The sequence below is a fragment of the Yarrowia lipolytica genome, chromosome 1B (assembly GCF_001761485.1).
Source record: "Yarrowia lipolytica chromosome 1B, complete sequence".
Classification (NCBI taxonomy): Eukaryota; Fungi; Ascomycota; class Dipodascomycetes; order Dipodascales; genus Yarrowia; species Yarrowia lipolytica.
This window is the reverse complement of record NC_090771.1, coordinates 1,894,725-1,909,449: the sequence shown is the minus strand read 5'-3', so window position 1 is coordinate 1,909,449 and position 14,725 is coordinate 1,894,725. Positions and strand designations below refer to the sequence as shown.

Here is a 14,725-nt window from a genome sequence, read left to right as displayed (position 1 = left end):
ATAGCAAAAAATTCATGTCCATGCATGCGACTGGGAGGCCCCAGGGTGGATCTGGCAGATATCAACTACAAGATACATACTTCAGATGACGTCAATGGCAATAGATGATCTTTGCAGTTGTCATTTGAAGGGCGTAGATTCATGGGTTTTCTTTTCTCTATGTTATCACGTGATAGGTAAATTAATATTGGTCTACTCAAGCACCCTGCGAGATTTCAAATTGTCTGCTGTCCTCACATATTTCCAGCCAGTTAGGTTCATACACCTTGACTCGGGTGTGCAGGTCCAAACCCAGAAGTACAGTCTACTAAGGACCACCAAAAATGGGAATATAATTTTCCGTTCGCGTTCATAGTTGCAACTCTTCGGTGCATTGTCACTGTTTCTGAGTCTCTTCGTCTCTTCTCAGTTTGCTAACGGTGAGAAAGAGCGTTCTATCGCTTGGTCTCTTCGTTGTCTACCCCGTGGCGTCTTTTGAGTTTTACCGCTGTATGACTCGGACTCCATCGGGAGCGATGAATACGACAACACTGTGTGATACGATAACCAAGCATCGGCCGAGGGTATCTTTTGCCTTGCAAAAAGACTCAGTAAAACGCCACAAAACGAGTGGCTTTTAGTTAGACCCATCTGCTAACCCCACGAATATCGTATTTTCGGTCCCCATTATAGTGAGTCGCTGCTGAATGTGATTGAAACACGAGACTCAACAGGCAATCGAGCTACATCATCACGTTCGGTGTTGTGCGCAATTGCACGTGAGCTCCTCAACATGTTCGTATCTGGCGGCCCCATATAACACCCGTTTCGAGCGGTAACCACGCGACAGACACGTGCGCACTGGCGAGGGTCAAACGCGTATTGAGAGGCCACCTGGCAAAGCCTGAAGAGAGAGCTACGGCCCAAGCAGAGTATACCAAGTCCAATTCGTGAATTTCAGCCACAGAGTGAACCCACGTGCCTCGCATGACGTGCTACCAAGACAAAGATTGGGACCTGTGCTTATAGGTGCAGAAGAGGGTTTAAAAGCGTAATATAGGTTAGGGCAAGAAAAGCCAGCGTGAAAATTCGTAAAAGCATAGGGAGACCTTGATTTGGTTTTAAGCGCCCCCATTCCCACCCAATTTCATCTTTTCTCCTTTCTTTCTTCCTCAGCACCACCTCAACCACAAAACATAACAATGACTGCTGCCGCCAAGGAGACTTTCCTCTTCACTTCCGAGTAAGTACCAATCTTGTAGTCGCGTTTGGACTCGTTCAATTGTGTCTTATGGCACGTGGCTGGTCGATGACGGCGACGATAACGACGAAACATGAGATTTGAGACTTCTTCATCATGTCACCACTTGTGCTTGTCAGTTTTCTACAATGCGTGTCGCACTGCCCGTGACAGGCTTACATGTCGATGTTGCAGCACGGCGTGTGTGAAACAATTCGGCCACGTTATCAAAACTCAATACTAACTCAGATCCGTCGGTGAGGGACACCCCGATAAGATCTGTGACCAGGTCTCTGATGCCATTCTTGATGCCTGCCTCAAGGAGGACCCTCTCTCCAAGGTTGCCTGTGAGACCGCCGCAAAGACCGGTATGATCATGGTCTTTGGTGAGATCACCACCAAGGCTACCCTTGACTACCAGAAGATTGTGCGAGACGCCATCAAGCACATTGGTTACGATGACTCCGAGAAGGGTTTCGACTACAAGACCTGTAACGTGCTTGTTGCCATTGAGCAGCAGTCTCCCGATATCGCCCAGGGTCTGCATTACGAGAAGGCTCTTGAGGAGCTCGGAGCTGGTGACCAGGGTATCATGTTCGGCTATGCCACTGACGAGACTGAGGAGCTCCTGCCCCTGACCGTCATCCTGTCCCACAAGCTTAACGCTGCCCTTGCTGCTGCTCGACGAGATGGTTCTCTCGGATGGCTGCGACCCGACACCAAGACCCAGGTCACTGTCGAGTATGCCAACGACAACGGTGCCACTGTCCCCCAGCGAGTCGACACTGTCGTCATCTCCACCCAGCACTCTGATGATATCTCCACCGAGGACCTCCGATCTGAGATCCTTGAGAAGATCATCAAGAAGGTCATTCCCGCCAAGCTCCTTGACGACAAAACCGTCTACCACATCCAGCCCTCTGGCCGATTCATCATTGGTGGTCCCCAGGGTGATGCCGGTCTCACTGGCCGAAAGATTATTGTCGATACCTACGGAGGATGGGGTGCCCACGGAGGAGGAGCCTTCTCCGGTAAGGATTTCTCCAAGGTCGACCGATCTGCTGCCTACGCTGCCCGATGGGTTGCCAAGTCTCTTGTCAAGGCCGGTCTTGCCCGACGAGCTCTTGTTCAGTTCTCCTATGCCATTGGTGTTGCTGAGCCTCTGTCCATCTTCGTCGACACCTACGGAACCTCCAAGCACTCTTCTGCTGAGCTCGTTGAGATCATCAAGAAGAACTTCGACCTCCGACCCGGTGTTATCGTCAAGGATCTCGACCTTGCTCGACCCATCTACTTCAAGACTGCTTCTTACGGCCACTTCACCAACCAGGAGAACCCTTGGGAGCAGGTGCGGGAGCTCAAGTACTAAATTGACCGGGTTTCCCCTGTCGATTTGGAACACTTGACTGGATCCTAGCACATCCGCCGAATTACTTTTTAACACACTGACAACGCTCAACTCGTTGCGAGAAACAAAACTGGGGACGAAGAAAACCAAAAGACATCATCTCCGTGATGGAACAGAAAAAGAACTCAAAAAAACTCACTATTTATTCGGCAAACTGGATTTGCATTAATTGGGTCTACTGGCACACTTGCATCTAGAAGAACCCGTTATTTATATAATCGGTTAGAGGTCCTCAACGACATAATGTATATATTAAAACCACAACTACGATCGTAGAGTGTTGTATTATGTATTAATATGAGAGCTTTTTCTGCTCTGCACCTATGGCGGTGGTTGTCATGTTATTATCAGTTAGTAGTTCACAACTTTTACTGGTACAGTAGTTGTAAGCAATACCATCATGCCAGGACTAAGATCACCTCTACCATCAAAGACATGATGTGTCAAGTGTATGTACTTGTACTGTTCATCGTATACAAATCATTGAGAAATGTTTTGATTTGGCGGCATATCGCAGATTGTATGCAATTGTTGTGCGAGAACCATCAAACAATAGCGTCCAGAGTTCCAGAGAAACCTATGCTGCAGCAATTACCTATATCTTGATATGATCACACACACATGTCGTACAAGTACAAGTAGGTCAATAATTGTAGTTGTTCTGTGTCAGGTACGATAATGTACTGTATGTTATGTCCTTCGTTTCGTTACCCCAGTTTTTGGATCCTGCCTTCCAGCTCAAGTGATCATTCCTTCCACTTCGTGTGGAGTCAAGGTTCATCCTTCATCCGTCACTGAGCAATGGAAGAAGCGGGGAAACGGAAGATAGCAATCATACCTTAACGGTGATGAGTCGTGTCTCATGGGAGCATTGTGGGTTATTTGGAACAAGACCTACAGTAATTACAAGCACTTGTACTGGACAATATGATAGTATCGTATCGTAGTGTGATCGTTATGGAAAGTATAAGAGATAGTCCTACAAGTAGTTAGCTTATCACGTGCATATTAACAGATTGTCGTCACACTGGCCAATGTTCTGCCACGATGGCACTTGACGACCACTGTTGTGTTTCTGTCACTCCACAGCACGTGTTGAGTCAATTGGGGTTGGGACCTGGAGGCTTGGTTTCGAATATGCGTGGATCCGTTGGGTCCGAGTTTATGCCATGGGTTTATGGCCATCAAAGATAGATGGGAGTCGGCATTGTCTGCAATCGTCGGAGGTAAGCATGACTCATGATGAGTCACGGTAGCGAGGTGGCAAATTGAGACCGTATCTCTTGATTCTACTCGTACTTGTAGCTTCCTGGTTGATGTCTACGATCACTTCTACTGCATCGTGGCTTCGCGGGATGGGGTAATCTGTCACCCACAGCGTACCCCAGTTTAGGACATGCAACCGTTAAAAGAGTACCAACGTAAAAACAAGTGCTTGTGTGAGTAATACGTGAATTGTCCTGCAAACAACATTTTGACAACTGTGACGTATGCAACTACCCACAAGAGAGTCTACACACACAATTGATTTCAGTCGGTCGTCAACAATCTACGTCGTATCGCCACTACTGTACACACTACTGTACCCCTTCCTTCCCTGTGGTGCCGCGGATTTCATTTTGAGATTAACCCTTGGTCTGCTTGCCAAGGTTGGGGACAGCAGCCAAAGAAGAGGACAGTGGCGAAAAAAGACGCCGCACCGCACGGTTGAAGATGGACTTCGAAGAGAGAATTGAAAAAAAAATGTAATGTACGCACAGGTCAGGCACCAAACAAGGCAGGACCAGCAGCAGGAGGAAGGCTTTGTACTGGCAGAGTGCAGGCACACTTGTCTCCGAAACAGCAGGCAGTCAAGTTCTAGAAACTACCCCTAATATTAGGTGCATTGTCACAGCTACCCCAGAAACCTGAATAATCAATAACCACGACGTCCGAATAACGTGCTCTGGAGATTGGTGTGAGTCTGTCGTCAGGTGCTGGACGTTGTGTGCACAGGGGTGAATGAGGATACATATGGGCGCGCAGGTATCGTAGAAAAGAACACACGTACGTATGACCAGTCAGACGCTCAATTCTCAATTCAGTAGGTCAATGGGGAAGAGACTGTAGAAGTACAGGTTATTAATCAGGATACATGCCATGCTTTTCGTCTTTTTAACCGATTGCTGTTTGTCCTCCTCCATCTCCTCTCCCGCACCTGTTTAGCTCTACCCTGCCTTTTAGCCAAATAAACTCCAATTGGGATACTTGTTCCAACAGACCACCCGCAGCTGCTTTAGATTTTTTCCACACACCCACCAGTCTGCACACAGACACATACCTCACCACACACCTAGTGCACTCAAATAATCATGAGCGAACCCATCAAGTCCAAGCGAATCGAGCAGCTGTCCAGCATTGCCCCCACCCCTCAGAACACCCCGGCCTCCAACGCCTCATCTTTCCTCCAGCGAGCCGCCAACCCTGGAGTGTCTACAATTGCTGAGGATGGTCAGGGGGAGGTCGACCTCGGAGCTCTGAGCCGAGACCCCGCTCTGCTGTCCCATCTTGCCGGTCGACTCAACCAGATGGCCGGTACTTCTTCGGGCTACGTCGATTCTCTGCCTCTGGCTGTGCGACGACGAATCGATGGTCTCAAGGCCCTGCACCAGCAGGCCTCCGTGGTGGAGGACGAGTTCCACAAGGAGATGCTGGAACTGGAGCGAAAGTTCCAGGCCAAGTTTGCCCCCATCTACGCCGAACGAGCCGCCGTCATTGGTGGCGAGAAGGAGGTATCTGAGGAGCAGGTTGAGGCCGGTAAGAAATACGAACAGGAGCGAATGGAGCGAATGTTTGGTGTCGACGGAGACGATGTTGAGGAGGATGAGGACGAGGAGGACGAGGATGCAAAGGACGAAGAAGAGGAGAAGGAGGGTGATGATAAGTCCGATGCCAAGGGTATTCCCTACTTCTGGCTCACCGCCATCCAGAACCTGCCCGGTGCCTCCGGTCTCATTTCCGAGCGAGATAGCGAGGCTCTCAAGTCGCTCATGAATGTGCGAATGGAGTATCTCGACGACAAGCCTGGCTTTGTGCTCATCTTTGACTTCGCCGAGAACGAGTTCTTCACCAACAAGCAGCTCAAGAAGTCGTATTTCTACCTCGACAAGGTGTCTGACACCGGTGAGCTCATGTACGACCACGCCGAGGGTGAAGAGATCGACTGGAAGTCGCCTGAGCAGAACCTGACCATGGAGATCACCAAGCGAAAGCAGCGAAACAAGCACACCAAGGCCACCCGAATCGTGGAGAAGGCCGTCCCCACTGAGTCTTTCTTCACCTTCTTCAGCCCGCCCAAGGCCCTGGATGAGGAGGAAGAGGACGAGGACGAGGAGGTTGACCATGAGGAGCGAGACAATGCTCTGCAGCTTGACTACCAGATTGGTGAGGAAATCAAGGAGCAGCTCATTCCCCGAGCCGTCGACTGGTTCACCGGATTTGCTCTGGAGATGGAGATGGAGCATGGTGACATGGGCGAGTTTGAGGATGAGGACGACGATGAGGATGAGGATGATGACGACGATGATGATGAGGACGACGAGGAGGGAGGCAAGAAGGAGGCCCAGGAGTGCAAACAATCTTAAGGAGTAACATACTAAATAAGACGCGTGGTTACACGCATGATATAGTGTTGATTATATGAAAATATTTTGAGGACGATACATGACTATGTACCGTATGGGCAATACAAGTAGCTCAGACAGTACGTACTGGTTGTAGCTCGAAGGCATAATTGTCCAAGTAGCTCGAAGGTAACATTTAACAGTTGCTACAGCGGGACCGGAGACCGCGAGTAGTATGGCGCTCTAACGACTGTACAGTATTTATTGAACGAAATGTAGCTGTAATATTATGCATTTGAGGAGTTCCCGGCTACGAGTACTGGTACAAGTAGCTACTTTTTGAACTTGTATAACGGTGCAGTAGCTACGATACTGTATTGTACACAATGGCACCAATTTCCCACATTGGCTTTGTAATAATGAAGGCCTTTTCAAATTGGTGGGGGCAAATGCAAGCGAATATAACTGCAACCAATGGCTTGGCTACGTGCTTTTTATTCAAGTGGGGATAGATAGCGGTGGTTTTCTTGTATTATTATTTTTTGGTCACCGTTACTTTTAGTTTTGTTGTCCAAATATCGCAGTTTTGTACTGTCTGTTACCTGTTCAATACTATCATCACACCATAGCAAAGCAGAGTGACCCTATCTGGCATCTAGACTGCTCCTCCCATAACCGACACCCAAGTACGGTAGGTAGGCATGCAGCACCACCCACAAACACAATCACCAAAATGTTGACAAGACGGTACAGTAGACATGTACGAGTACATGGAAGGCGTTGTACGCGTGATTGGTTACAATTCGTGTAATAGCTCAGGTAATTGTATTTGTAACAAACTGCATATACTGTATATTACAAAGGTATCAACATAGTGCTTGTAGCTTCCGCCCTGATAGTATATGGTTCGGCCTGGGTCAAAAAAATGGAACCGTTGCAACTCTATATTCTTAAATCGTTTTTTCTGTCTTCACGAACCCAATCCTAAGCCACATCTCTACACCACACGACAACCCCTTCAAACCAACTAACTCGACCATGTCGACCATCACAAAACTCATTGCGGGCCTCAAGCCTGATGAGAAGTTCTTCTCCCTGGAGTTTTTTCCTCCAAAGACCCAGAACGGTATGGCCAACTTCCGAGCCCGTCTGGCCCGAATGGCGGCTCTCAAACCTCTGTTCATCACAATTACCTGGGGAGCCGGAGGCTCGACCGCCAAGAAGTCTCTGGACATTGCCAGCGAGTGCCAGAGCATGGGTCTCGATGTGTGTCTGCATCTGACCTGTACCAATATGGACCCTGCTCTGATTGATCAGGCTCTGGAGGCTGCTTCCAAGGCCGGAATCTGCAACATCCTGGCTCTTCGAGGTGACCCTCCGCGAGGTGAGGAGTACTGGCAGCCCGCTTCTCCTGAGTTTCAGCATGCCGCTGATCTCGTCAAGTACATCAAAAAGAAGCATGGAAACAAGTTCTGTGTTGGTGTGGCCGGCTACCCAGAGGGCCATGTTGACGGCTCTGACGCCTCTCACCAGGACTTCCACCACGACCTACCCTACCTCAAGGAGAAGGTCGAGGCCGGAGCCGACTTCATTATTACCCAGATGTTCTACGACGACAACAAGTTCCTTGAGTACAACAAGGCTGTTCGAGAGTTCTCCCCACTGCTCAAGAATATCACCATCATCCCCGGACTCATGCCCATCAACACATACACATCGTTTGTTCGAGCCGCCAGACTATCGCATGCCTCTGTGCCTCCTGCCATTCTGGACCGAATCCAGGCCGTCCCTACCGGCAACGATCAGCAGGTTAAAGACATTGGTGTTGAAGTGGTCTCTGACATTGTCAACGACGTGTACACCAAAACCAACAAGACTGTGCGAGGTTTCCACTTCTACACCCTCAACCTGGAGCGATCTGTGGCACGAATTCTAGAACGATCAGGCTTCCTTACAATTGAGGAAGACTGCGCGGTTGAGGAGGCTACAGGATCCACCGCTTCCACCACCCCCAACAAGACTCCTCTTCGACGACGATCCTCGGCCACCCATCGAAACCGAGTGGTTGATGACGCTCGACATCACCCTGATGCCCCCAAGGAGGAGCCTGACCTCACTACCCTTGCATTGGCAATTGCATCCGGTGAAGGTGCTGTTGGACGAGAGGCCGTGTGGGATGATTTCCCTAACGGTCGATTCGGAGACTCTTCTTCCCCTGCCTTTGGAGAGATTGATGGCTATGGCCCTTCTATCCACGTGCCTCCTGCAAGAGCTCTCGAACTATGGGGCTACCCTGTGGACGATGCTGATCTGTCCAAGCTCTTTGCCGACACCATTGTCGGCAAACTGCCCTTCATGCCCTGGTCTGACCAGACCCTTTCTCCTGAGACAATGCTCATCCAGGAGCAGCTTATGGAGTTGAACCAGAAGGGCATTTGGACTGTGGCTTCTCAACCCGCTTGTAACGCTCTCAAGTCCGACGACAATATCTTCGGATGGGGCCCCAAGGGCGGCTATGTCTTCCAGAAGTCTTTTGCTGAGTTTTTTATCTCTCCTGAGCAGTGGAAGAAGCTCAAGCCTCTGCTGGACGCACAGGAGGATCTCGTCTCTTACTACGTTGCAAAGTCCGACAAGCTGGTCGACACCAACGTTTCTGAGCGAGCCTCTAACGGTGTCACCTGGGGGGTCTTCCCCAACAGAGAGATTGTGCAGACCACCATCATCCAGGAGGACTCTTTTGATGCGTGGAGAGAAGAAGCCTTCAGCATCTGGAGTGAATGGCGAGCCCTGTACAAGAAGAACACTGCATCATTCAAGCTGCTTGACAAGATTATCAACGAGTATCTTCTCGTTACAGTCATTCATCATGACTACGTTGAGGAGGACGGGCTCTGGGAGCTTCTGGGAAGCGTCTAAAGATAATACCATTAAGTGTGCTGTTGCGTTATTAGGACCAACTTATCTAATGAATAAGACGACATTTAAATGTGCCCTGTCTGCAAAACGTAATACTGTACATACAGTAATATGGGACTCTCACACTTTAATGCATAATGTGAGTACAAGTACATATATTGAAGATCATTCAGTAAGGTATATTTGTTCGCAACAGAGATTGCGTAAGTTTTTTATATATAAATATCGTATCATATCGTAACAGCTCGTTAAGGCAATAGTTTTGTTGTTTTCAGGCAGGGATCTTGGCAAGCACATCACGGTATATGCTGTCGACCTCGGTAACAGGAAGTCGCACTCGTAAGATACTCTTTGCGAGGTTGGCGTCTCTCCAGTGGTCATAACAGAAGACAGTGTCGGTTGTCTTATCTGTCTTCTCCACGATATGAGAGAGGTAGCATAGAGCCTCGCACTTCGTGCAACAGTAAGCGTCTTCTTCAAGATCTCCTGTTCGGACCTCCTGGACAGGCGAGTCCATCTGCTGCGTCTCTTGTCTGAAAGCCTCGACTCGGGCATGTTCCGCCTCCACCATGGCCTTGATGTGAGGTGCCAGCCACTGGGCAGTATCGGGAGCCAGCTTAGTGGTGGCTACCTTTAGCAGAAGCTCGTCGTGGGAGAAGACAGGGGGCTTCTTGAACTTCTTGTAGACTTTGACGGACTCGGTTCCATAGTCGACCCAATCGGGAGGAGCAAAATTGACCGCCTCGTTGACGTTGAAGCCCTGGTTGAAGCCACCGTGGTAGGCACGGGGGTAAGTGACCACAAACTGGCCAGGCTTCTGGTCACATGCATAGACACGCACTCCAAACTTGATTAGCGTCTGGGGACTCAGCATGGTGACGAGCTGGAACATGAGGTTGGGCTGCTTCTCCATAAGGTCAGGAACGTTGGCACGAAGAGCGGCCTCGAACTTTAGCGCGTCTGCTCCAGGAATACCATACCAGGTTTTCGTAGCGCCCAGGTGTTGGTAGTTGGCGGAGTATGTGTAATGGTCTTCGCAGTGCCAGCAAAAGGTGGAGAACATCATGCCAACGTACAGCCATGGCACAGTGACTCCCGAGATTTCGTTCTGCACATGTCGCAGAAGAGACTCCTTTCGGAGCGGCAGCACGTTGAGGTTCCAGGGGTCCTTAGCGTACTTATTGTAGGGGTCGTTTGAGGCCACGGGGAATCCGGAACCCACCTTGTCGACATGGATGTCGGCACCGTATTCCACAGTGACAGTTTCGTCAATGGAGTTGACCAGACGCCAGTAATGGTTCTCGATCCAGGATTCGTAGGCCTGCGGGTCGTCGGCAATATCTTTGGGGAGACCCATCTGAAGGGCAAACTGTCGTTCGAACTTGTCGGCCCGCTTCTTGAACTCGTTCAGAGTCCACTTCTTGCCTGACTGCTCAAATGTGAAAGAGCCGTCTCCAACAACACATCGCACACAGAACCACTTCTCAGGCACCTCCGTCAAAGGTTTGTCGAGACATCCGATGTGGTAAGACTCCATGCAAGAGTGGCATACTGCCAGTTGGTGGAAAGGCTCGACTTGGACACACTTTTCACACACAAAAGAAGGGCCTTCTTCGGGGGTCTTCTGGGTGGTCTCCTCATCCTCACCTTCAGCGTCCGAGTAGTCATCCTCATCTCCATTTACATCCATATCTTCAATAGAGAGTAGCGTTTTGGGTTGTGTTGCCAACAATGCCAGACGTTCCGCAACAAACTTCTTTCTCTGTTGGGCGTAGGGGTCAAAAACCGGTTGTTTCTGAGTGGTCACAGCCTCCTCGGATGCCTCTCTGATTCGGGAAGATCTTCGTAAACTGGCGATTTCGAGTTCGGGTTCACGTTTTCGTTTACCCTTAGCTCTCATAGTCTGCGGCGCTTCCTTGTTGGCTGTACTGGGTTTCTGGACCTTGAGGTATTCCGACATGGGTGTGGGTGGGTTGTCGGTTTCTCCATATTGAAGGATTTGCTGTGTGGGTGTTTCGAACGAAGGCTTGCTACTGGTTTCTGGCGAATGAGAGGGGGTGGCTAGTCGCATGGAAAAGTTCTCATTCTTAACTCTCTTGACTCCTTGGCTGTGAGAATCCTCCTGCTCCTGTTTCTTCAGGAAGCCTTCGTACGGTTGAATGGTGTCCAGATAGAAGGATCTAAGATACTGGCCGTTGCTGTGGGGCAGAATCTCGAGGTCCAGTTTCTTGCTCAGCAGCTCCCAGTCCTGTGGCTGCATGGCCTCAAAGCCACCTGGGTGTGAGGTGACGGCATTCTTTAGCTGGTAGACATTGAGTAGCTTATTAGCGCTAGTGGAAGGGATTTCCCGCATGTCCGAGCCTGACAACTTGTGGAAGTTGGCCAGTCGCTCCATGTAGTCCAGGGCTGCTCGGGTGGCAGCTCCAATCATGTTCAGGGACTGAGTTCTGGCGGTGAACTTGAAGGAACCAGAGTCAATGACACATTTGGGGTTCCAGGAAGCCGGAGGAACAATCTTGATGATTCCAAACTGTTCCGCCTCCGGTCGAATCTTGGCCATGTACTCATAGGGGTCCTTGAACTCCTCCTTGGTAGGGTAGTAGGTGGGAGCAGTTGGCACCTGGAAGGGTCTATGCTCCTTGTGGGGGTCCTCGTAAGGAACGTCCTTTTTGCTCTTGAGCTGTTTGAGATTGAGCGTCTTCTTCATAGCAGCTTAGCACTGGCTAGGAGGGCGTCCGGATAGTGACAGAGTCGAAGAACAAGGTCCTGGCGTGCTTTGCATCTCCCATACCTTTTCGTCTAGCCCGAAAGGGCAACGTACATCTATGGATGTTAGGGGAGAGACCCATGGGAGTAATACTGTACATGTCACATGTGAGTCTCAGCTCACGCGGCATCCCTGAAGCTCTTCGACCAACATGTCCACTGTGGATGCTTTGGGACTCTTACATAATATTGTCGTTCACAGAGTATAAGCACGTTGACGAGGGCTCTTCTGTCGCCGCTTACCATTCCCCCAGCTACGGGACTGCTTCAGAACAATGCATAGACATGTGCGTTTAGGCGCCTTTAAATTTTCCCTTCTACTTGTACTGTACTTGTACTGGTATCCAAACCAAAATTAACGTTGTTCCAGTGGCTCTAAACTTCAATGGCGTTGCTTTCTCTTGTCTGGACAAAAATTGGTGTTGTGCACCTAAAATGGGCCACGCATAAAATCAGTCGCAATAGCTTGACCCGACGGCCTCATCTAAAAACGGCGGAAAAAAAACAAAAAAAAGATATGGCGCGACTGGCAAGACTGGCTACAGCTCAAGACTACACCGTGGTCGACATTAGAAACGTGTCGCAGTCTCTTATTCGGCAGATGGAGTGGTTGGAACAAGAGATCCAAGCTTCAGCGAATCGCGTGGTGCAGCTGGAAGATAATGGCGATGACGAGGCCGAGGGTCCAGCACAAGCTGCGGCACCACAGGTCAACAACGATGAGCTAAGAGCAGACGTTCAGAAGAAACTGACACCATTGTGGCAGGGCTCCCTGAAGCTGACTCTGTCTGACTCTAACCAGCAGCTTGTCTACGCCATCGAGCGGGTACGTGTTGCTCAACTGCACCGTCGGGACATCATTGGAGCTAAAGTGAGTATTTCTTATTGGTCTTGACAATCATCAGGTAGAATTTCCATTATTTTCTCTTCTTATATATATGCCGTTCGACAGTTTGATCCGTCCCCTTGCTAACCCAGATTACTCTGAATGAACCTGAAAAGGTACTCGACATGCTCATGATCACTCCTGAGTGCGCAAAAGTCACCACATTGGGAACCAACATGGACCTCGAGGCAAAACTAGCCCAGCTCCAAGAACAACTTATTTCTTAGCAGCACCGCCACCAAGAGACTTAGCGATGTTAGTGGACTCCTCCACGGCTCGAGCAACGGAAGATCGAACGCCCTTGTCCTCCAGAGCAAGCAGTCCTCCAATAGTGGTTCCGCCAGGAGTGCACACAGCGCTCTTGAGGACGGCAGGGTGCTGGCCAGACTCAACAACCATCTTGGCAGCTCCCAGCATGGACTGAGCTGCACACTGGAAGGCAGTGTTGTAGGGCATGCCCATTCGAACAGCACCATCGGCCAGAGCCTCGATAATGAGGAAGCAGAAAGCAGGGGAAGATCCACACAAAGCAGTGGAGACGTCCATTTGCTTCTCCTCGAGGGTGATGCACTTTCCGGTCTGCTCAAAGATCCAGGACACAGCGTTGACAACGCTCTCGTCAACGGTAGCGTTATCGGGGAACGACAGAACGGTCATACCGGCTCCGATTCGAGAAGGAGTGTTGGTCATGGCTCGAACAACCAAAGGCTTGGGGCATCGGCCAGAGTAGCTCTCAATGTCGGCAATGGTCTTTCCGGCAAGCAGCGAAACCAGAACCTTGCCCTCCAGCATTTGCTGCAGAGGAGTCAGGATCTTCTCGGCCATGTAGGGCTTGGATCCGAGAACAAACACATCAGCCTTGTAGGCAGATCCGTTGTCATTGATAAGAATCTCGACGGGAATGTCAGGGGCAGAGGAGGTCAGATCCTTGTGCAATCGGTCAGCGGACTCCTGTCGGGTCACACAGGCCATGAACTTGCCGGGCTTCGGGGCGTCACCCTCCTTGTTACCCTTGCTTAGAGAATCGAGCACAGCTCCTAGCACGGCAGTACCCATGGTACCGCAGCCGAGGAAACAGATTGTGTAGCCGTCCTTAAGTTGAATATCCACACCCATTGTTGATTTGCAATTCGTTGTAGAAAGGTGAAGTTTGGTGGACAAACTGCACGTATGTTGTATTCTCACTGCACAGTGTCCCGAAGAGAGCCGAACTCTATCACCCCACAAGTGTTACAGTAACAAGGCCTGAGTTGACTACAAGATAAGTACAAGTACATGTGTGAGTACCCATCAAACAGCAAAATTCATGACTAATTAGAGTAGAAAATTACGCCTCAGGATCTAGATAAGCCATGCCATCAACTAGACCCAAGTCTATACCCATCAAACCTCCTCTATTTGCCCAATCGTACATTGTTAAAGTGCTCGCTGTCTTGTCGAGCTTGCGACTCCTTGTACATCGTTCTCACTCACGAGTACAAGCAACTACGATACGATGAGTCCACTTATCCAAACTCGATATGACTGTGCAGCAGCAGATTACCCGACCACTATCATACCCCCGACACACAAGAGCAGTCACTACTCCTACGAGTACTTGTAGACTCAACCAAATCCGCTTAGGACTAGACTCAGCGGGGATATATCGGCTCACATGATTTCGTTTACACATGTACGGTATATCTAGGCACTAATCGACAGAGTTCCAAAAATACACTCCTCCGAACTTAGCTGCAGTGTTGCGTGTGCACATGTGCGGACGACATCCGCGCACTTAACGCTTTGGTGACTATTTGTATGTAGAAGTGGTCCATCTTAAACAGTAATAACAATACAATTAGCCAACTACAGTCAAATCATCATCTTGAAACTCACTGTATGAAGAGACGCCTGAAACACTACGTTTGAGGCTTCATGTCTTTTTGTTT

At 49.7% G+C, this 14,725-nt stretch overlaps 6 protein-coding genes across 6 annotated transcripts; 4 read left to right on the top strand and 2 right to left on the bottom strand.

The window, feature by feature from the left end:
* Nucleotides 1-1,181: 1,181 nt before the first annotated feature.
* On the top strand, nt 1,182-2,588 carry YALI1_B19079g (uncharacterized protein; the record flags this gene model as incomplete). The annotated part of the gene is made up of 2 exons (XM_500887.3): nt 1,182-1,222; nt 1,469-2,588. 2 exons carry the CDS (start codon nt 1,182-1,184, stop codon nt 2,586-2,588), a joined length of 1,161 nt encoding a protein of 386 aa, XP_500887.1.
* Nucleotides 2,589-4,978: 2,390 nt separating this feature from the next.
* On the top strand, nt 4,979-6,250 carry YALI1_B19044g (uncharacterized protein; the record flags this gene model as incomplete). The annotated part of the gene is made up of 1 exon (XM_500886.3): nt 4,979-6,250. One exon carries the CDS (start codon nt 4,979-4,981, stop codon nt 6,248-6,250), a length of 1,272 nt encoding a protein of 423 aa, XP_500886.1.
* Nucleotides 6,251-7,267: 1,017 nt separating this feature from the next.
* YALI1_B19021g (uncharacterized protein) lies at nt 7,268-9,145 on the top strand (the record flags this gene model as incomplete). Its single annotated transcript, XM_500885.3, has 1 exon — nt 7,268-9,145. The coding sequence occupies one exon, from the start codon at nt 7,268-7,270 to the stop codon at nt 9,143-9,145; it is 1,878 nt and encodes a 625-aa protein (XP_500885.1).
* Nucleotides 9,146-9,416: 271 nt separating this feature from the next.
* On the bottom strand, nt 9,417-11,852 carry YALI1_B18975g (uncharacterized protein; the record flags this gene model as incomplete). Its single annotated transcript, XM_500884.3, has 1 exon — nt 9,417-11,852. The coding sequence occupies one exon, from the start codon at nt 11,850-11,852 to the stop codon at nt 9,417-9,419; it is 2,436 nt and encodes an 811-aa protein (XP_500884.3).
* A 444-nt stretch (nt 11,853-12,296) lies between these two features.
* YALI1_B18971g (uncharacterized protein) lies at nt 12,297-12,806 on the top strand (the record flags this gene model as incomplete). Its single annotated transcript, XM_500883.3, has 1 exon — nt 12,297-12,806. One exon carries the CDS (start codon nt 12,297-12,299, stop codon nt 12,804-12,806), a length of 510 nt encoding a protein of 169 aa, XP_500883.3.
* A 207-nt stretch (nt 12,807-13,013) lies between these two features.
* Nucleotides 13,014-13,913, bottom strand: YALI1_B18955g (uncharacterized protein; the record flags this gene model as incomplete). Its single annotated transcript, XM_500882.1, has 1 exon — nt 13,014-13,913. The coding sequence occupies one exon, from the start codon at nt 13,911-13,913 to the stop codon at nt 13,014-13,016; it is 900 nt and encodes a 299-aa protein (XP_500882.1).
* Between the last annotated feature and the right edge of the window lie 812 nt (nt 13,914-14,725).